Source organism: Mugil cephalus, chromosome 3, assembly GCF_022458985.1.
Source record: "Mugil cephalus isolate CIBA_MC_2020 chromosome 3, CIBA_Mcephalus_1.1, whole genome shotgun sequence".
NCBI classification, from domain to species: domain Eukaryota; kingdom Metazoa; phylum Chordata; class Actinopteri; order Mugiliformes; family Mugilidae; genus Mugil; species Mugil cephalus.
In genome coordinates this window covers 26,932,434-26,955,384 of record NC_061772.1, presented here as the reverse complement: position 1 = coordinate 26,955,384, position 22,951 = coordinate 26,932,434, and the positions used below count along the sequence as shown (strand labels likewise).

Here is a 22,951-nt window from a genome sequence, read left to right as displayed (position 1 = left end):
GTAACATCCACGTGAATGCCAGGTTGAAAAGATGGCCGATGCTCTTTACTCCTCCTGTTAGGTGTTTAATATCATGGCTGATCATGTGGATATTTGTACCAGTCAAAGTTTTAGAACACTCCAACATTTCTTTCTTTTATTACTGAAATTTTTGCAGTTTAATGTCTAGTTTTACTCTGAAATGAAAGCACAGATACATATATATTTGGACTCATCACAGTAACCATCTTTGTCTGATTTAACATGGGAACACATTGTTTCTTTCTAAAATGGAAATCAAATATTTTTTCAGAGAGTTCTTCCCAGAAATGTGTGTCACATGTGTGTAGGGAGCTTTGCTTTCACTCTTCTGTCCAGTTCATCACAAACCAGCTCCATGGGGTTAAAGTCTAGAGACTGGGCCATGGTCCACTCCATGTTTTCAAGCTTTCCATCTTGTTTTTATCCTGAGGTAGTTCTGGTAGAGCTTGGACTAAAGTTTTGGGTCATTATCTTGCTGTAGGATGAAGCTCTGACCAACTAAACCAGAGGATACTGATGCTGTTCTAAAACGTTTTGTGTATTTAACCTTCCATTAGGGAGCGTTGTTTACAGAGGGGTTATTTTATCATCATGTATGAAGTTGATTTCAGAGAGTGAGTAACTTTTATTAAGTCAAATGTTGCAGGAGAAAGGAAGTTCTGCTTGGTACCATGGTGGATATGAGTGAATTGTGTATTTTTCCCTACTTCTTCATCTTTACTTGCTGGGGAGGAACCAAATTCAGGACACAGACTAAAATGAGTTGAATGAAAACTCAAAATCAAGGGAACGAAATGAGCTGCAGGAAAGGCAGGTTAACCAAAAAAACAAAATAACAAACAAATAAACAAAAAAGGTAAGAACCAAAACCAAGACAAGGGCTAAGCAATGGGAGAAAGCACGAGCGTAAGACAAACAGAGGTAACATCACTGAACAGATGACTTGACAGTGAACAAAGGAAAAAGTAGGACTATAGCACTTTATTAGGTACACCTGCTCAATTGCTTGTTAACAGAAATAGCTAATCAGCCAATCACATGGCTGCAGTTCAATGCATTTAGGCAGGTAGAGGAGATCAAGACAACTTGCTGAAGTTCAAACTGAGCATCAGAATGGAGAAGAAAGGGGATTTAAGTGACTGTGAACGTGGTGTGGTTGTTGGTGCTAGACAGGCTGGTCTGATCGACTGGGATTTTCACACACAACCATCTCTAGGGTTTACAGAGAACTGTCCAAAAAAGAGGAAATGTCCAGTAAGCATCAGTTTCATGGATGAAAATACCTTGTTGATGTGAAAGGTCAGAGGAAAATGGGCAGAGTGGTTGGAGATGATAGAAAGGCAACAGTAACTCAAATAAACACTGGTTACAACCAAGAAATGCAGAATACCATCTCTGAACACACAACACGTCCAACCTTGAAGAAGATGGGCTACAGCAGCAGAAGACCACACCAGGGGCCACTCCTGTCAGCTAAGAACAGGAAACTGAAACTATACAGTTCACACAGGCTCAACAACACTGGACAATAGAAGATTGGAAAAATGTTGCCTGGTCTGATGAGTCTTGATTATAGGGTCAGAATTTGGTGTAAACATCATGAAAGCATGGATCCATCCTGGCTTGTATCAACGGTTCAGGCTGGTGGTGGTGTGATGGTGTGGGGGATATTTTCTTGCCACACTTTGGGCCCCTTAGTACAAACTGAGCATGGTTTAAATGCCACAGCCTACCTGAGTATTATTGCTGACCATGTCCAACCCTTTATAACCACAGTGGACCATCTTCTGACGGCTACTTCCAGCAGGATAATGCACCATGTCACAAAGCTCATATCATCTCAAACTGGTTTCTGGAACATGACGATGAGTTCACTGTACTCCAATGGCCTCCACAGTCACCAGATCTCAGTCCAATATTTCACCTTTGGGATGTTGTGGAACGGGAGATTCTCATCATAGATGTGCAGCCGACAAATCTGCAGCAACTGTGTGATGCTGTCATGTCAATATGGACCAAACTCTCTGAGGCTGAAAGTATGTCACAAAGAATTAAGACAGTTCTGAAGGCAAAAGGGGGCCCAACCTTTTAGTAGCAAGGCATACCTAATAAAGTGGATAAAAGCCAATTCAAATGTGTCCCTGCTCTGACTTGTAATTATAAACTCTTTCTGCAGCTTTTTCTTTTTAAATAACAGAACCAAATCAGATTTCTTCCAATCGCACGTACATCGGGGGGAGTGGAGTTTTTCTGTTCCTAATAAAACCTCCACTCATCACCAGTCATTTAAACCTGAATAGGCTACTTGGATGAAAACCCCCAAGCACCTTGGAGTTTTGTTTTTGTATTCACTCTCAGCCTTCCCTGGCACCTCGTACGTTCTCACCACACCTCATATGTGCAACAAGCAAATGTTTTCATTTTCATTTTGCAGACTCCTGTAGTCGCAAGGCTACACCCCCGCTCCGCTCGAACAAATAATTGGCAAACTTTGCTGATAGAATTCAGCTCCAAAAAATGACGTGTAATCAGTGTGTTATTCTGATTTATATACTCGCTTCGCTATAAATACGAATGTCCGACACAGCGACAGCTCGCGTTTGTGGGAAATCCCAGTCATTCAACTGATGCATATAAATAAAAAACACCTACATTTCATGAGTTAACTACACTGTGGGTTTACAGAGAAATCTGTCTGTCTAAATCTGCCCCCCACCCCACCCCCCACGCCCAAAGACAGAGAAAGCAACATGAGTTTTTCTCACTTCCTCTCTTGTGATGACCATCTGTGTGTTGGTTTCAGCCAGGCACTTGGCACATCTGTGTACTCACATCCCCTCTCACTTCTCTCATCAGCGCACCACTTGCACCCAAAAAAAAAAAAAAAAAATATGTGTTTGTCCCGTAAGCACAAGCCACTCCATCAGGGTTAGGGTTTAATGAGTCGTGGGGGCGAGGGTCAGAGGTCGGCGAGGTGACGGCCACAAGGTTGCTAGAGTTTCACAGGAGAGCCACCTTCAGCTGTTCCAGCTTAGCGGAGTTTGCGTCTAAGGATGGGCGAAACTCTGCTTTTCTACTTCTCCACTTAGAGGTGACTGTCGGCTGTCGCCGGCACTGTTTAGTGGGATGGATGAACGAAAGCTGCAAATCTCACCGCCATCTGCGGCGCACGCATGTCTAAGGAGAACAAGTCGACACAGCAGAACACGTTTCTTTTTATAATCGAGTGGGAGATGTCACTCACTTGGTTCCTAATTCTGGTGTACGTCATCTGACAAATGTTCGCGGGGCGGGGGTCACTGAGAGGCGCTGTCCACATCTTATATTTGATTATGTTTCTGCTTGCTGCTCTCAAGTTTATTTTTATTTTTCCGAGAGAAGTAGAATTTTAGATTTTTTACTTTGTTTAATTATTATATTATTTACTGTAAAGACAGCATGAGGAATAATTAATGTCAGCTTTTGGGCTCTTTCAATAAGTAGTTTTAACCTCCTGAGACCCTTCATCATCACATGGGGACACGTTTGTCTCCCATGTACCGGTAGCGATACACGATACACAGGGTCGATACACTTTAGTTTAGTTATACTTATTCTTAATCTTATTTTAAAGAAAGTCCAAACAAATGCTTGGGTCTCAGGAGATAAACTGATTACCATCAAGTTAACTAAAAGGTTGTGATTTCACAGGTTTGACAATTCACAATTTCCACATTTGTTTGAACAAATAGTCTTTGGCGAGGAACAAAATGACTGGAAGAGAAAAAGATCTGATATTAAAAAAAAGTGCAATTCAACAACTTAACAATCCAGATATGTGTCTCTGTTGTTAGTAAACTAAATTAGGAATGAAAGACTTATATTTGCCAGGATACCAGAAATATCATCATCATCATCTTTCCAATCCTTTTCTCACTGTCTTCCAGCTTTATTCGTGGAAAAGTCTCCTCTAACGGACAAGTGCTTCTACAGGTTATTAATATGAAATTTGTGGCGGAGTAAAAGAGTAACATTTTATAACAAAGGACAATGTGGCTGTGACGCATAGTAGGCATGCATTAATAATGATCACTCATTCGTTCAACCACAATTGACTGGGGATCTCAGTTATATTGTAAACGATCAGGCAGACAAAAACAAAGAAGAAAAAAATAGACATATTAAACTAAAATTAATACCGTTGGTGAAGGTGATGATCTGTGAAATGTTTTTAAAAAAGGTCGGGGCAACTACTTTGACTCGCACACCAATATTGTCGGGCAGGAGGATGGATAAGAAGGATCCGAGGTAGAGGAGAATGAGCCGTAGTGGCCGTCAGGTAAGGTGCACAGAAGCAAAGGAGAGGTGTCTGAGAACAGAGGATGCAAGAAGGGAAGAGGTGGCCGGTGGCTTACACAGCTGGTTCCTGACAGAGGAAGCCCAGACGGAGGCCCGGGTCCTGCTGCCTGCTGCTATCACCACAAGCAACATTACTGTCTGGCCTCCCCGGGGACTGCAGCCCTGCAACACAGAAAAAAAAAAAAACTATCACACACACACACACAAACACACAAACTGTGACACTCAAGTGCACACTTCTCTTATGAGCCGCAGCGGCAGGCAGGGTGGGAGGAGGGTTCAGATGAGAGCACAACCCCTCAGCCGGAGCAGCAAGACAAACTGACCTGCTGCTGACACTCACTCACTCACTCACACACACACACACACACACTCTCTTGATTGCCTCACTCACACACACTCTGCTGGGAAGGAGAGACCGAGAGCGCCAGGCCAGCGGAAATGAAGAAACGGGGAGATTTGATTGCGTGATGTGCCATGTTGACCTGAAGGGCTCCGGTAAAGAGGCTTGTGTTTACGGACGCCGAGTGCCCGTCGTAAAAAAACATGCGGCTTTCATAGGTCTGTGTGATGCAATGTAGTGTTCGGACGAGAAGATCGAATCCCTGAAAGGTTCCAGGAGTAATACAAGCAGGAGAAAGGAAGTCCTCAGAGAGCATGAGAAAAGAAGACAAGGAAATACCTCTGGCTGTTTCTTCTCATCCCACCGTTTGGATCTTTAACTGGAAACAAGTCCCCGTCCTTGCATGGCAGTTCAGCGGGTTACATAATGATCTACTGGGGCCACAAAGGCAAAGCAGGTGAAGATTATGAAGAAAGACATGGGAAGCCTCCAGCACGCTTATTAGTAGAAGACATTCACCGGGAAAACCTTGTAAACACTCGGAGCTAACTGTGATTTTCAGAGTATACCCGTGTTGTTGCTGCGCCGCCGTTCTCGGGCCTGCGGCTGCAACCAGAGCGCGTCTTGTACGCTCCCCAACTTTCTGAAAGGAAAGCAAAAGTTTGACCATGTCGACTGACCTGAAAGCCGGTTCCTCCGCCGCTGCCGCTGCTGCTGCTGCTGCTGCCGCTGCCGTGGTTGCTTCACGGGTCCCCACGGTCACGCTGATCAGCCACCGAGAGCTGAGGGATAAACACGCTGCCCACAGACTCCAGCCCGGAAGCCTCGATCTCAACCTGGCAGCCAGCAACCGTTACAGATGTGGCGGAGGTAGGAGCTTGTTTCATGAAATCTTTTGGCAGCGCGTTAACCGTGATGAGTGATGGAGGGTCCCGCGGCTGTCGGGGTCTGCTCATTAAGTTGAAGTGATTGACAGATAATCAGTTTGTGTTGACTTTGCGCCACATGCCATAAGGGCAAAGTGAGGTCTCTTCATCTTGCAAGTAGACCTGTTATTTGACGACTGAACCAGGGGTTTCAAGGTTAGTTCGACATTGGAAAATTCCATCTAAATTAGCCCTCTCGATTATGTGACTGCTTTTTTTTCAACACTTATTGAATAGTTTGGCCCGAAAACTCTTTAGAGACTGTTAAATCATGGCACGTGACCTGTCATATCTCCACAACCACAAATAAACTTGTCACTATTGTTAACAAGCCCAGTGGAACACATTTGTCCCATGCCACCTTAAAGGAAAGGGAAAGAGGTTTTTAGAGCACCGAGCGCGTGGGGGGTCTTCCTCCGGGCTTCCCCATACAGCTGCAGGGAACAGTACTAGATACTAGAGTTTCACTGTTCAGCTTCAGCGGTTTTTAGAACAGGCAGGTCAACAAAAGTGCATCGTAGTGAATGACAGAGGCGAAAAAACTTTAAGGGAGAATTTTGCAGACAGACAGACAGACAGACGAGGGATACTTAAAAGACGCCGTAGACAAAAGGGAGAAAAAATAAAGTAATTGATTTCATAAAGAACTGAAAACAGTGAAGCGGTGCCCTTAAGGTAAAAAAAAAAAAAAAAAAAATGAAAGCCTACACTTAAATCAGCTCAGGGTTTGAGGAGAGAGAGATGCATTAAGAATCAGACATTAAAGGCCTAATTTTATGGACTCTAAATATGTAGAAACGGTAAGCCAGCGCGAGGACTAATACCCAACGTAGTGAATTACCTGCAGCGCATACCGTCTCTTGGCAGTAATGAGCTTTGTGAACGTTGCCGCGATAAGGCCTCTATAATTAGGCTTAGTCATAAGCATTCCCCCCTGTAATTCTGTGATAAAAAGCCAGTAGAACTCCTGCGCTGGTGCTCCAACCCATTCATCACACAGAAAACTCGTGCACACACATGCGTACACTGAGGAAATCAAAATGAGGCAATGAGAACTGTAAACACAGCTCTTTGTCTCAGGTAGTTTACCTGATGTAATTGTACGTGTTTTGTTTTTTTTTTGGAGGGGGAGGGGGGCAGGTGTATAGTCCAGCAATATGCTCACAGTGTATAGAGAAGCAGCAGTAAAGCGTGCGCTCGTGCGCGCGTGTTTGTGCGCGGGTGTGTGTGTGTGTGCGTGAGTGTGTGTGTCTGTGTGCGAGGTGTTGTGAGCTGCAGCATAGGCTTCCTGTGAGGGAGCAGATGTCGCAGAGCTCAGGCACAGCTGCGACGGGCGATAACTGCGGTGGCAAGAATATGTCGGCACGCTGGCTCTTCTCCCTGGGTCTTATCAGCCGCACACAGCATACAGACACACACACGCACTCTCTCTCTCTCTCTCTCTCTCTCTCTCTCACACACACACACACACACTAACACTAACACTTGTATAGACACTCTACAATAAGGAACTGCCACCCAGCACTAGCACACCCTCGCAGCAGGCCCAGATAGAGCCAGTAAGGCAGCGAGAGAGGAAGAAAAGGAGCAAGGACTAAATCAAGGGACTTTGATGGGAAAGGTGCAGAGAATCCCTAACAAAGCCTGGGCTCATGTCTGCTGTATCATAGACTTCATAATTTTGTGCCAATCCTAATCCCCTATAGCTGTGAATTGGCTATTCTCTACAGTTTTCTCTCATGTCATCTGTATTCACTTTTTAAAAGAGGGCACAATGTTATCGCTTTCCCCCGTCTTGATGACACTGCGATGCATCATGGGAATCGTTATCCAGGTCTCCAAACACCAGTTTGTGCACTTAGTCGTGCAAAACTGAGCTTTTAGACAAAAAGAAATACCTTGTAAGTTAGTGAGGAGCTTTATTTAAGGCGAGACACATTTTTAACTAATAGATATCACCATGAATCTTCTCTAGTAAATTACTTACATAAATAAACATTGTATATATATATATACATATCTATCTATCTATCTATATATATATATATATATTACACGTTCTGTGAATCTATATTTAAATATGCAACTGAGGAGGTATCTATTTAGATTTGCGATAATTTGCAAACATTTCCAGAACAGAAACCTGAATAAGGACTAAAGTGAAGTTCAAAATTCTGGTTTCATTTTGTTAACGTACTAGATTTCCAGGTATTTACAGAGGGGAATTTTGGATATCTCTTTTTATCACTTCATAAATCACAAAATACTGTCAAAATGTTCTATAAATCAGCTCTGAACGACATATGAAAAGTCCCCTCTGTAAATACCTGCAGAATGTAGTTAGGAATAAATCTGGAAAGTTCGTGTAAGTGTTAAGTTTTACATTATGTATATTTTTATTGGAAACCACTATGTACTAAAATCTACTCAAATCCTGTAAAACATCATCATATAATCATATCAATATATATAATATCAAAATATCAGATTAAATTCTCAATAAGTTCATTCAAGTGTGAAACATGAATGATGATCCATCGCTGAAGACAGTTTAAGGCCTGAAGGACTCAGATGAGTCTGACGTCCCCGTCCCCTGACGTCCTCTCCTGCACGTGTCTTTTCTTTGACTTTTCTTGCTAATTTTCTTCTTTTTTAAACGTCCCTCGCAGATAAACACAGTCCGGCAGAACATCCACTAACGTGATGCTTTTGAACGAATCACGTTGTCAGAAATCGGCACCAACCAATAAAGTTTTAGTTTAGCTTAAGATCGGACTTTCTACTTTCACGAATGTGTATGTGGACCAGACAGACTTCTGCGGGAAAAAAAGAGCTTCACAACGGTACCTCGTATGAGTAGAGACGAGGCTCACAGAGCTACGAGCCGGTTCAGAAAGCTGACTTTTAGTAATTTTAGAAGCACAACACAGACAAAGTATAGTGAAATGAACACACAAATGTGCATTTTGACCACTTTTTATAAACTAGTTTAATAAAAGAGATGTTAATGAAGCAAAATAACACATCTCAAAATTGATCAGTGGGTGTTTTTGCCTACAGTGTCTCGCCTTAATCACTTTTTTCATCTTCTACTTAAGTGGTTATTCTTGCGGCTTGGTCACATCCCTGTATCTCAGCAGTTCAGCTGACACACGCTGCCACGCATGACAGACATGTTTAGAAGCAAAAATTTCACAAGAGGTCACGTCTCGGCCACTCTATCACCGATACGTTGCTTAACAATTACATCACTGCATCTCTGGCACCGATGGGCGCAAATAAAATGTGGTGAGGGATAATCAAAAATGCGCGAGGAGGATGGATGCTGATAATGATGCAAGGAGAGGTAAAGTACTGGGTAAACAAGGAGAGGGGGGGAAAAAATAAGTGAGGGGCATGAGTGGGAGGAAAGGCAAGGTGGTGATGAGATGTGTGTGTGTGTGTGTGTGTGTGTGTGTGTGAGATGTGTGTGTGTGAAACAGAGAGAGCAGTTATCCTCTTTATTTCCTCAGCATCAGCTTTGTGGTTTCTATGAGGAACAGATGTTCACAACTTGATACAGTGCCTCGTCCCCCTCCACTCACTATCTCCAGTGCCAGCACCACCAACTGTCTGCACACACACATACACAGACAAACACGAGCGCACACGCACGCACGCACACACACACACACGCACGCACGCATGTTGTCTCTTGGGAACCACGGACATATTTAGCTGCGACTATCTCATGTGAATAGGCAGGGCGTATTCACCTGCATAATGAGGACTTTTTAATGTCCGTTTCCCTCTGCGCTCAGGCTGCATATCCTGTTCTTGAGTCAACACTTGATTTAATCAGGTGTCACTTCCCCCTTTGTCAGTTTGCACTTCTGTTGGTCAGATGCGACCATGTGCTCGCTGCTCCTGCTCGGCCTGGCAGCCCGATCAGAGAAAACGCACAACACATGCAAGTATTCCTTCCTGAATCTAACAATTCGTCTCAGCTTGTGAGACGGTCTGAAATCCTTGTGCACGATTAGTGTTTTGCAGGACGCATTGTGCACAGGAAAGTATAGTTTTATAGTAACATACATGCTAGCATTCTGGAGTTTGCTCCGCGGACGTACTGGAAGTCAAGAATTTCAAAAGACGTTATTCTATCCGAGGGACATCGATTGAATTTTGAATTCCTGGCGTGTCCGTGCGATTCAAACGGCCCGACACTTTGCTGCGCGACTGCAAACAAAATGTCAGGGGGTCCACGGGTGCAATTTGTAAAAGCAGCATTCCAGCGTCCGCGTGTGTGCTTGAGTGGGTGGGTCAATGATCCGTTACACCACGCCATATTACGGAAAGACTCTCTCTTCTCCCTCCGTCTCTGTGTCTCATCCTCTTTCATAATGTAATGGTGCCGCCTGAGGACACGCGCACATTGAAGATGTTAACATAAAAAAAGAGAGAAGGAGATCAGTGAGTGCACTATCGGAGAAAACAGAGCTTAAGTTACAAAACTACTCATATTTGGGGGGGAAGGGGGACACACACACACACGTGTGACTCAACGGGAAATGTCTCAACACAAACCCATCGTTTCTATCAGCGTTTCAATCGGCATAACGCAGCACGGTTACCCCCCCCCCCTCCCCGTCCGTCTTTTGATCGAGTGAGATGTACTCTTCCCCTTTCATGACTGCCTGGAACCCGCGTCGGTGATGTTAATGGCAGCTCCATAAGAGTGTGAGTCTGTTGAATGTGCACGAGAGAGGAAAGGATAGCAGAAGAGAGAAGAGCGCAGGGACACAATGGCTCTAGCGTTCCTTTCAGACGGCTCAGGGCCTTATCTCCTTTCAACACACTAGCCTGTGACTGCCACTATAGGAAAGGATTTACAATGCGTGCACGGAGGAAATGCTGCAAACTTCTCTCGTGCTTTTACTGCGACACACGCGCACACACACACACACACATGCACACACAAAGAAAGAATTTCCATAGCATCACAATGGCCTGAACCTAGCCCTTGTATCTCGGCGAGTGCTCGACCATCCAGAAGATGCTGTCAAACATCACAGAGTCCAGAGCGAGGTGGGTGTTTGTGAGGTGTCAGATAGATAGGGGGAGTGAAAGGAAGCGGGAGACAAAGCTGTTTTTGTCATTAATGCCATCACGGGGACTTCAAGTCGCGGTATTATGGTACAGAGAGTTCATCAAGCCGAGTTTCCACCTCGTGTGTGTGTGTGTGTGTGTGTCTCATTGTGCAGTTTATCAGGCCGGCCACACGGAGTGTCACGGCTAACCCGGTGACCGCTCAACAAAAGGCCAAATTAAGAGGAGTGAGAGGCTGTCGTACAGGGGAGGCTGACAGGTTGACTGACGCTGTTCCCTGGGAGAATAGCATCCTGTCAATCACGGCGACTGTCACCTTGACAGGAATCCTTTCTTTGGATGCAGCCCCCGTTGCCAACCTTTCTGTCACTCAAGGCCACACAGACACACACACACACACACCTCTTCCATTTTCAGCGTTCCGCGCAGCAAATAAAGCCAGCTACAGTAAGGAGACACACGCACTCAATGCCGCATGTGCGCGGAGCCAATGAGGTCCACGGCTCTGACGACAATGGTGGACCAACACACTCCTGACATCTTCAGCTTACGACGCCCTTATGTGTGTAATTTTCCCTCTCTGTTTGGGTCTGTTTGTGACTGAACACATTCCTCGTATCGTATTTTTCCCCTCACATCAGATGTTGTGTTGGCACGACACCTGTAAGTTGCCTGAAGTTATTCCTCTCCACTGGCCATGCATGAAACTGTTCCAAGCAGAGAGCGGCCGGGGCTTCCCCCCCAACTCTTGTTCAAAAGATTTTAATCAGTACTGCAGTGTGGTGTTTTTAAAAAAAAAAGTCCTCCCGTAGTCTCCGTACGAAGGGCGGCATTTGTGTTGAGCGTTGGCGAGGCTGGTGGGACTGGAGTCGGGGCACAGCAGCTGTCCGTGTGTACTTTACAAGCTGGTTCTGTTTGTTCTGTAGACACAGGAGGGGTCAGGAGGGTGTCAGCTTTGTCTTCTGTCCCCCTCTATGGCTATGTGTGTGTATGTGTGTGAGTCTGCGTCGAGGTGGAGTGAGGGCAGGTGGGTGGGGCGAAGGGACTAACAGACCAGTGTGGACAGGTGTAGGATTCTCACTATAGAGGAGCCAGATGTACTGTACCTGCCTGTTTCTCTGTGCCTCTCTTTGTGTGTTTCTGTCCTGCCCGTATGATATATTTGTTCATCTTTAGTTTAAGTGCACAATAACATTACTGCAAGTGCAAATATAGTTTTTTAATCTGTGGTAGAGCTACGACGATTAGTTATCATTTAATTAGTTGATTTGCAGAAAATTAATTTTTGCGAAAATCCAATCTATCAAACGTTAAGATGGGCTTTTCTCTGGTTTACAAAATAATTGATTCAGTCACTTTCAATTTGGGACTGATGGATCAGGATAAAACATCCCATTGCCTCAGAGAACAAGTGACTGGCATTAAATTACAAAACAACAACAACAACATAACAAATAAGTTTTATTATGTGCATCCTAATCTGCAGAGCTTTAATTTCCACCTTAATGTAAATTAAACATGCAGCAATGGAAAAACTGGAATGAGTGAAGATGTCAGGATGCAACAGAGAAGAAGTGCATGCCAGGTAATAATAAAGAGGACAGTAATGATGGTGGAGGTATTACCTCTGTTTACAAGACAAATCTTCCATCTGTCCGTCTTAACATCTGTCCACCAGTGTGACCTTTCATGCCGGCGCCTGATCACATTTTACAGCATATGCAGTATTTATGTGGTTAATGTCAACATGCCCGCAGACGCATTCTTTCAGCATCCATTCAACGATTCTTGTATTGTTTTTTTTCTTCTTCTTCTTCAAGTAAAGTAAACAAAGTCTGCAGAATTCTGCTCTGCTCGTTGACCTCGTCTTCCTGATATGAGGAAACAGCGGCCCCCACGGGCAGACGGCGGTACTGCATCAGTATTAGCAGAAGTACATGTACTGTACTTCACTCGGCTCTCATTGCTGTTTGATTGGAGCTGCCTGGTGTCTGAAATAAAAAGCGGAAACGCAACACTCGTATAAATTATATTGCTTTATGTTTATCCTGCAAAGCACAGTTTGTGCAATTTAACGTGAGCGCTGCTTGTTGTTTGTCATTTCTTCTACTGATCAGTTTACTCAGGAGGCGTTGGTGCATGTCGGGCTCTATTACACGTTTCTATTATTCTTGCCCAGTTTTAATATTTTTTTTTTTCTCTAGCAACGCGGAGCTTGCGCTGTGCAATTTGGATCTTTTTCAATTTAGAGAGGATTCCTGTACAATAGCTGCCAACTCTTGCCTCCGATGGTACCCGAGAGAGGGAGGGGAGAGAGGGGAGGAGAGAGAGCGAGCGAGAGAGAGAGAGAGAGAGAGAGAGGTTAGGAGCTCCAGATGGTGTTTAAACGCAGACAGAAGGCTACAGCGAGGACAGAGAGGAGGAGGAGGAGAGAGCCGCGGTTACTGCGCACAGTGGGCCCTCCACTCATCACTACAGACAAAACAAAAGTCCCGAGAATTCCCAAAATCGCCAAGTGACGTGGGGGCGGGATCGAAAAAAACAACCTTCCGATGTGCTCAGCTGAATTTTGTTTCGGAGGAGTGAATCCCTACTAGCGCACCATCCGAAGACGCTCTCGTCGGCGGAGGATCGGCGCGTCGGAGGAGGAGAAGAAGGACCGTAACAGGGAAACGTGGAGCTGGAGTAGCCGCGCTGTAAAGAAACTGTGTTTTTTTTTCTTCTTCTTCTTTCTTTGTTTCTTTGAAAAAGAGAGAATAAGATTCATTCATCTCGTCGGATGCTCGAGGGCTGGCTCCTGACTCCACGGACTGTGGCTAAACTGTGAACCGGAGAAAAAAGGCTTTGAAAGTTGTCACAGGAGGAATAATAGACGCACCCTGCAGACCAGAGGAGCCGCATCTTCATCATTTGCTGGTTTACCTGGGAGAACCGATGGCTTTTGGACTTTTGGACTAGCATATTAGTAGTTAAGTTTTTTTTTTTTTTTTTTTTGTCCGCTTAAAAAAAAATTATTTTTTTTTTTTTTAAAAAAGGATTTGTTTTGAACGGCCGAATCTGTATTTTATTGTTCTCCGTCTGTCTGGGATGTTTAAACTGAGCAGGAGAGCGGATTTACATGACTGGGACAAGTTGTGATTCTCTCAACACAAGAAGCTGTTTGCTTTAAAAAAAAAAAAAAAAAAAATACAAACTCAGACTGCAAAACCAAAGAGATCACTTTCGCTTAAGGATCCAAGAGCCCTGGCTTTGCTTCTTGTATTTCCTCGTCTTTTTTCGATTTAACTGATAAGACAAATACCTCATAATTTATTACACCTGGAAAGTCCAGATCCCGTTTAACCTCCCAAAGGAAAGTTTTACATTCTCTACATCTATTATCCCTCTCTTCAATATTTCAAAGACAGAAAAAAAGGGAATAACACAGAAAAGGCTGTTTTTCTTTTTTTTTCCTTCTTCTTCCTCCTTTCCAAACGATGAGGATTGAGACGATATAGAAGCCTCGTTGTAGTAACTATAAGGTGTGGATTATCACCGCTACCGTTACCTCAGCTTGACCCTGACCTTCACAAAGTAAGTACAACCTGCACAACTCAAAGCAAAAATGACAAATCAAACGACGCAAAAAACACTGGATTCGTTCCTGGCATGAGCTGTTTTTGGGGGAATATGAGGTTAAACACGCGGCTGGAAACAGTTTGTTTTCCATATTTAAAAACTCAAATATATCCAGTTTGAAACTTTCTGGTCAACGCTGTGTTTGCAGATCTGTTAGAGCTGCGTGTTCATTTCAAGGTGAAGACCGTGATGTTATGCATGTAGCCTGCAGCTTATGTGCTTTTTTTATTATTATTAATATATATATGCATGTTTTATTGCTTTCTCAAATCATTTAGGGTAGACTTTATTTCCATAATTGTGCATGTTAATATGGGGAGAAGAATGTGTTATAAATTATTCTTGATCTAGAAATACAAAATATTTTTGATATTTTTTATTATTATTATGTGCACTTATGCCTTTTCATTTAATTGAAGTGAGGTGGAGATAGATAGATAGATAGATAGATAGATAGATAGATAGATAGATAGATAGATAGATAGTGTCATGTCATAAACTGTTTGCTCCTTGAGTTGGTGCCGCACATCAAAGTGATGTTGAGACAAAGTGATGACACAAAATGTTTGGTCTCTCTGATTTTGGTGGCCATCTGGACTGGGTGAAGGTGATGGGTGTCGAGGGATAAATTTAGACATTTGCCCTGGACTGAACTCCTCGCTGCCTCAGTGAGTGGTCTATCACACTTTACCACACCGTGGTGCATTGTCAGTGTCTAGGTTTTCGCTGAGAAACCTTGAGCACGGATCCCGTTCCTTGGGCGCAGGGCGTGTGTGTGTGTGCACGTGTGTGTTACTGTGGTGACACCATTTTTGTGGAAAAATTAAAAGAGGCATAGGACGGCCTTAATGGGAGCGCCATGGCAACCGAAGGAAAATAAACACAACTGGGAAGCGCGTTGAAAAGCAGAAATCATAACGGCTGATTTACAGTGGAGGACCTACTCCCTGAGAAGAAACGGGTCCAGCCAGAGGTTCCTTCCCAGTCCCCCTCCTCACACTTGAACAGCCTCGGCACCTCGCTCCCCTCTGCCTCTCCTCTGAGTGCAACAGTAAAACACTCTGGCCATTTTCTCTGCAGGACACGGCCCTGTATAATTGCCCCTGGTAAATATCATCTGAATAATTGAACAGCTGATAATAGTCCCGAACAATGGATGGGAGGTTGCAGAGGTGAAACCGCAGTGCAGACACCCTGCCTCACCGCACATTATACCTCCATCACCACCACCACCACCACCACCACCAACACCAAACGGAGCATCTCGTCCTCCCTCCGTCCACCGCTGGCCGACCCTTTCGCTCGGATCAGGCAGATGTCCCCACTTCATCATTAAGTAGCTCTCTTAAAAGGCGGGCCATTCATTACGACCCCCCGGCCTGCAGAGTGTTTATTCAGTTCCCATCCACCACAGGTGCATGAATGGGACGTTCTTCTGCGTTATATACAGAACAGAAACATGCTGCAGGACTTGAGCAGCAGAATCTGTTATCTTCTGAGCGGAGTCATGCGCCAGCAGGGAAGTCTCTGCTTTTTTAATAACAAACACAAGAGACACATTTACTCTAGTGCACTTGGTGCTTTTGTTACGTTTTGTTATTATATTCTGGGCTTTATTGCTGCCATTTGAAGTAGATCTTGACGGTTTTACAATGAAGTTATGAAAGGCACCAGCTATGCAGTTCATCAGCGAGTTAAATATCAGCTGCTTGACAGAAGAAATGAAAGCGAAAGTCTGCCTTTATGTTTCATTTCAGTCCAACGGTGTCGGTGTCATCAGGTGCGAGTGAAAAATTCGCCTCTGCTGTGATTTGATGCTGCACGGCTCACGCCTCTACACTGTACGAGTGCGTGGCTCTCAGTGTGCTTCGCGTGTGTCGTAATCATTGTGATCTAAATGCGGGCAGTGCAGGTGAAACTGGCTGTCTCCTAATTAATGAGCGGAGCAGATGGCCTCGGGTGGGCGGGGGGCCGCGAGCTTGCAGCGAGCCGGTCAGGTGGTCAGCACAACGCAGACACCTGGGCCGAGTCGAGCGGCCCAACACAAGCCAGCGTGTGCGTGCGTGTGTGTTTTGTGTCTGTGTGTGTGTTTACGTCGCTCTGTCTCCAAGTCAGCAAACAGACGCACGGTGTGTTGTATCTGATATCATGTGACCCCCCTCGAATGGGAGCAGTATCTCCTGACAACAGACTCCACACAACTGTTGAAACGTTACGAGTTTGAAACGTGTTTGTTCTCCTGTTAGTCGTCCATTGAACTTTTAGATCTAGTAACCTGGCTGCAAAAAAGGGAACCTATAGGTTATTTATTTTGATGTTCTTGTGACTAAATAAGTCTAAATAAAGACCCAAGTAATGGACTCTAAGTTAACTTTCTATTTAAATAAGGGGGAAATTACTTTTTGTACCAAACTGCTCAAGACAAAATGAGTTCTGTGATTTGACCTTAATATAAATACAACACAACAAGAGCCGCTTCCTTCTTAGATTAACTATTGATATGTTGTTATTAAGTCGTTGCTCAAAAGAGTGATTGTCCAATTGTAGGAAGACAGATACCCTTCCCTCCACTGTGAGAGGGTTGTATTTCAAAATGTGAGGATGTGAAGTGTTCAGATTGTGACCTGATTGTGAAGGCTGCTCAACTTTAGAATTAGAAAACCTCTTTATTTGTCACACAATGGGGAAACTGCAGTTTGCAACAGCATACATAGAAAAATAATAAAGAATAAAGACGTGGACTGTGTAAAAGATAAATAATCGGATAAAAAATAGAATAGAACAAAAAATATACAAGTACTGGCATATGTACAAAAAGTATTGAGTTGCAACAAAAAGTAATGAACTGCAAACAGATAATGACTGTTGGATGTTGCACAGGCTTGTTCACAGCACAGAGTCAGTAGTGAAACTCGCATGTTTTTTAAAACCAAAGTTGCGGTGTAAAGAATTATGCATCCTTTTTGACTTTTGTTAGTTTTTCTTCTGCATTTCTGCCCGGGACTCTTTTGCAGAATCGATTTAATTGAGCTTCATGTGCTTCCTTAACAGTTAAAGTGGGTTTAACGAGATTGAAAACTCTGTGTAAATATGGGAGCAAGCGATTAAGTCGTTATCCTGTCACAGACTCGCCGTAGTTTCCCTGATGTTTGCTCTGATACATAAAGATCAGTGTTGTTCTGGCTGCCTCCTGTTTCGCCCTCTGTCTTGTGTGTGTGTGTTTTAGTGTGTGTGTGTGTGTGTGTGTGTGTGTGTTGGTGTGTGTTGGTGTGCTCTGCCCTGGTCTGTTCCACATGTGTTTGACATTACTGTGACAAGGCTGGCCAGCCTCTCTGGGGAGATGGAGAATGTCAGAGACTAGAGCCGAGAAGCGAGCAGCTTCCCAACCTCTGATGGAATGAGAAACACACTCGCTGGATGGCTGGCCTGCTGACGCCACAGCGTGGGAGCAGAGCGGAGGGTGGAGGCCAAGTAAAACCCCAAATGTGTTTGAAATATCGCTCTCCTTTTTCCTTGTTCCTCTCCTCTGCGCCCTGCACATTTACACTCGGATTCCCAAGAATAACACGCGGTAAACACACACACTCGCCTTTTTTTCCCCCCGCCCGTGCGCCGCTAGTAATAACACTGTTTTCAATCACGGGAATTATCAGGTGTCTTTTCTCCAGATTTCGAAAAATGCTCAAATTATCTTATCTGTGACATTCAATGGTGGAACCTCGCCGTTTGTGGCTGAGCGTTTCTGAAAATTATCTGTTGACTTCGTTTTACTAAATTCCATCAGCGTGTACGCCGTTGACAAATTGCACCCTCAATTACGCGTTTCAAAAGGGAGGCACATTTCCACCCTGGAGTAACTCTCAGTGTAAACAAATGTCTCAACGCAGATGAACTGACATTATAGTACGTAGTTGAATTGCTGACAGTGAGAGAGCAAAAAAAACAAAAAACAAAAAGAAAAACACTTCCTCCTCCTCCCTTCCTTGTCTTGTATCCGCTCCACCTCCTGCTCCCCACCCCCACCCCCTGACTCACCTTTTACTTCCTCACTTATCTGCTGACCCCTGACCTCCATCTGACCCTCCTCCCGCTCCTCGTCCCAGTCTCCGCTCTGCACCTTTTCCCACCTTCTACACCATGGTAGGAAGCGTGCTCGGATCAGAGTCAGACACAGGAAACAGCTGGGCTAATCTAACGGCAGCGCCGAGCCGCGTTTTAATCAAGCCAAGTGGACGGGGCCGGCAGAGAAAAATGGGAAGTTCGTATCGCCGCCGCTACCTGATATCGCGAGCCCCCTCCTTTCCCTCGTGCCCCCACGCCGAGGCCTTTATCACAGGCGAGGAGTAAACAAGCACAAAGGAACACAGGCTGAAGTTATTAAGGCCTCCACTCCAAAGCGGGTTCTCTCTGGACGCGCGGGGAAGTCGCCGCGGCCCGAGGAGCGCGCAGGCAGAGATTGGGAAGGAAGGCATGTCTCTCACATTTGCTCTTTCTCCTCTCGCAGTATTTGTGAAATTAAAAATGTCGTTATCTCCTGGAAACAGATCCTGTGCCCACACAGATGGTTCCGTCTCTCTTCAAATGGGAGGCTGAGCCACCGAGCGCCGTTGTGTTACCAGTTAGTTGTGCAGACCTTAATCTCGGCTCCAGCCTTCCTTCCTCTGCCGCTCTGTCTCTTTCTCTCAACACGCACACACATGCACGCACACACACAGACACACACACACACGCACACACACACACACAGAGACAAGCTCCGGCCCTTCAGATAAAAGCACTGGCCGTGTAAAGTACTAATTTCACAAGGAAATGGATATTTTAGCTTCTCTGAGATATGCGGAGTGCGGAGAGAGGAAGGTCAGAGATTTTCTTGATATGTCAGAGAGCAGAGATCACTTTGAAGAGCGAGTCATCGTCGGGCATTTAAAGTCGCCCGCCTCAGCAGAGCGTAGGGGTCTGAGTTTGATGGTTTCCACTCAGTCTTTTCAAGCACTTCTTCAGACAGAAATCATCCCGTGTGCTCTGACCTCCATGAGCTGCCATTAGGGGGGTGGGGGGTGGGGGTCTATACATACCTCTGTAGGCTTTCAGATGTGCCAGAATACATGTTTGTGATTATGTTTGATGCCGATAGAGAAGTGGTTCCCAACCTTTCTTCCTTGTATCTGAGAAGCACCGTATACAAATAGATGCACCATCAGACCTTCTGGAGTATTACGCTGTTCCATCTATGCATGAATCATATTCAGGGTTTAAAGTAAAATGATAAAAAAATGGCAGCTCGGATGATGCCTTCACGAAAACTCGGAAATTTTACATACAAACTCGAAGGTTGGTCTTCCAATATCATAGCGTTCATGTTACAGTTTTGTTCAGAGGAGAAAAAATAATATGGTATGTTGTCATTGTTTGCTGAACTTTAAAATATGTGAAGCAGCTATTTTTTTTATTTTGGAAGCAGTCATTATCGTGTTTGACAACTCAAAGCGTGCACGAACGCAGCATCAGCTGGATCTCAACCAAGTTTTCTAGTGATGTTAGTTTGGAGAGGGAAAGATTAGAATGTATGTGTCTGGACCCGTTTATCACATCGCGTTTGGCTAAATAAGGCAAACACGGCTCTGTTGTTACCAAATTTGAAAGTATAGAACTGAATAGTGAAACATCATGGTGGGAAAATGTTATTTAGAGGAACAAAGTAAATAAATGATCTCTATTAATCTTACTGACATCATTCCTCGGTATAAGTGTGTTTTTGCTTTAATTTAATGCGGCCTTAGTTTTCACTGTTAGGAATTAGACTTCTGATTTACTTATTACTTATATTTATAATCTAACGAGTTCCAAACCAGTAATCAGGCTGAAGTTACTATTTTTCTCATTTTATATATTTACTTTCTTCTTGCGCTTCACCGAGTGACGTCACATATGCGACAAGTCCCGTTTTCACCATGAGGGCAGGTAATTTAATGTAATACTCCTCACGTGTAATGTCACGCAGCGACACACTTAAACAACAATGGAGGAGAGAGATGAGTGTTTTCGAGCTGTAAATACCGCCACTGGAGTTGTTAGATGTAGAGTTTGGAGGCTGAAGGATTGAGTTAAAGTCTCTAAGCAAAACCAGTAACTTGTTATCCAACTTTGTTGCAAAGTTGCTTTTTAAAGCAGTAATCAGTAACCGGATTACTTTTCCAAGGTAACTGTGGCAACATTGCTTGTTATTTAGCTCACATCTTGTGTAATAATAATCTTGGCCAGTAAATACCCACTAGAAATGAATACGCCTGCCCCTAAAAATACTTTAAAGACACTAATATAGTCTCATTGACTTCCTTGGACCAACTCTGCCACAAAAGAACTTTATATTCTCTCAATTTCACCAGAGAACCTTTGCTTCGCATCGCCAGTGTTCGCCGTCCACGTTCTCTGACCGCGTCTCTGTCAACTTAATTTCGCCAGTTATCTCACGTAATCAGCATGTTATGGGCCCGGCAGCCACTCTCTTCCTCCAACCGCCCGCTCTGTTTTTGTGGCGGCGTCCTGTAGTCGGCTCGCGTCCCAGAGGGGTGGCTGGTATTTATTTCGGCAGCTTCCAGCATGAGTCTGGCTGTGGGCTAAATGGAGAAACTGTCAAAGCTTCTCTCTAACTTGTCACATGAATGCCCCCTTCTCCTCCTTCCTCCTCCTCCTCCCTCCACCACATTCTGTTTCCCAGTGGTTTGTGCGTGGAAACCTATGGGGTCCTGCATGATAATACAAAACACCCTGCCCGTGCCTGGTTAATGTCAGGAGCTTTTGTTGCCGTCGCCTGCAGGCCAAACGAGGAGGTATGAGAGCGCCGGCAGGCTGGGGAGCAGTTCAGGCGACAGACAGTTTTGTCAGCGATGACAGCTCCGTAGTGACGGAGCAGACGTTTAACGCTGAATGAAACGAAACACAAGACATCGAGCAGGAGAATGACTAATCTGCCGTGTTTGTTTCTCTATCTGCGCTGTAAGTGGCAGCTCAGTGTCGGGTTTTAGGCGGCGCACAAAGCGCGAAGCACAGGAGCAAGAGACACGGGAAGGGAAACAGGCAGCAGCACTTCATGACTTCTGTTTAACACATGCAGTGTGTAGTCTGGGTTTGTGACGAGGAAAGACAGAGATGCTGCATTTGCCGTGCTTTGTGTGCGTGCGTGTGTGTGTGTGCGGATGTTGCCAGGGTCAAATCTAAGTCTTTTGTGCTCCATAAATCAGCAGGCAACGGCGGTGACGTAAGAACAAACAGAGCTGCTCTCTGCTGCAGCTGGCTAGAAAGAGGGAGAAACAGGAGAGAGGAATACAGAGATGGAAACAGAGAACAGGACGGCAGCTGTCAGGCCTCCGTCGCACACCTGTCACACAGGAAGCGAGCGCCCGGCCACTGTTTCCTGGATACACCTCCTCAAACACGGCTCCTGGAAGGAACTGGAAGGGAGGACATCTGCCGCCACCGAGGCGGCCGCGCAGTTACCGAAAGATCAATAGATGGAGAAACGCGATATGATAGGAGAGGAAGAAACGCCAAACAACGCTGAATTTCTCACGCCTTTAACCCCCCACCACCACCGCCGCCCCCCACCCCCCCGTCTCGTGCGTTGCCGTATTATTTGCATGTGTGTGTCCAGTTTGCACAGCGCAGACGGATGTTTGTGTTATCGCAGAGCTCTGTGACAGGCAGGTCAGTTTGCGGAGACTCCGGCTCCAACTCTCCCACAAATACAATAAGCGCACATGCCCCAAACTGAACAGTGGGACATTCCCACGCTAGCTCCTCGCTCCCTCCCCTCTAGACCCTCTCTCCTGTGACCAATATGAACTAATCCAGATGTAGTGTGGCTGCTCGCAGATGGACACATAACTCTTTTTACATGGCCCTGCTCCTCTCCCCCCTAAGCTTCTTCTTCTTCTCCGCTCTCCCCAGCCTCGCTCGTCACTCAGCTCGCGGCCCCACGGCCTCGGACCGGTCCGAACGGGAAGTGATATCACCCGGCGTTGCAGCGCCGCTGGTGAGGCGCCCGGAGCTTTTCGCCTCCTGTTTTTCGATCCTCCCTCCCAGCCCCCAGAGCTCGTTTCTGCCGCGGCTGCCGTCGGTAGAGAACCTCCTCTTTGTTTGTCAGGCTTGTCAAGGCTGGGTCCTCAGGAGGCCACGCTTGCCCTATTCCCAGGCTGCCCTTCATGCTGCCTGTATGCAATTAACAGAGTAATTAAAAGCCTGATGAGCTAATTGGTGCTGGGTGAGGCTGCAGGTGTTTGGATCGGGGAGCTTATTAATGTAAGCGCGCTCACTGTGAACATCCTCTGACAATTCACAAACATGTTTTTTTGTTTTACCACTCCGAATGTTTGCATTTACGGTTATCGTGCATTGATTGACGCCTCCGGGGTCAGGGCTTGAGCTCAGATCAGACTCAGCTTCTTTTCACGTGGTTTTATAACGCGATTAATTCTTTGAGTCCGGGCCCCGCCACGGGGAAGCAAAGGCTTCTGGAAGGTCGTGTTTCACCCCAGTGCATCAGCAGATGCTAAGGTGAATTATGTCACATCAGATGAACAGCTGAACTTGTCAGAAAACAGGACAGACAAAAGAATGC

At 45.2% G+C, this 22,951-nt stretch overlaps 1 protein-coding gene and 1 long non-coding RNA gene across 9 annotated transcripts in view; one reads left to right on the top strand and one right to left on the bottom strand.

Annotated features, from left to right (window-relative positions):
• Nucleotides 1–1,993: 1,993 nt before the first annotated feature.
• Nucleotides 1,994–5,123, bottom strand: LOC125005495. 2 transcript variants are annotated; one of them, XR_007112449.1, is made up of 4 exons: nt 5,042–5,123; nt 4,200–4,521; nt 2,787–3,198; nt 1,994–2,051 (listed from the first exon to the last, which is right to left on the bottom strand). It is a non-coding gene; the product is annotated as an uncharacterized LOC125005495 (long non-coding RNA). The 2 variants fall into 2 exon arrangements; XR_007112448.1 differs by having other exon boundaries at nt 2,787–4,521.
• The window catches only part of cbfa2t3 (CBFA2/RUNX1 partner transcriptional co-repressor 3), a 44,224-nt gene continuing 25,899 nt past the window's right edge, over nt 4,627–22,951 (top strand). For 2 of the 7 annotated variants that reach the window (XM_047580850.1, XM_047580845.1), the window contains exon 1: nt 4,627–5,572. In XM_047580850.1, the coding sequence (XP_047436806.1) occupies nt 5,371–5,572 (202 nt within the window). In that variant the 5' untranslated portion in view covers nt 4,627–5,370. Of the gene's footprint in view, nt 5,573–12,855; nt 14,290–22,951 lie in introns of those variants that run through there. The other 5 variants (XM_047580851.1, XM_047580848.1, XM_047580846.1 and 2 more) reach the window with 4 other exon arrangements.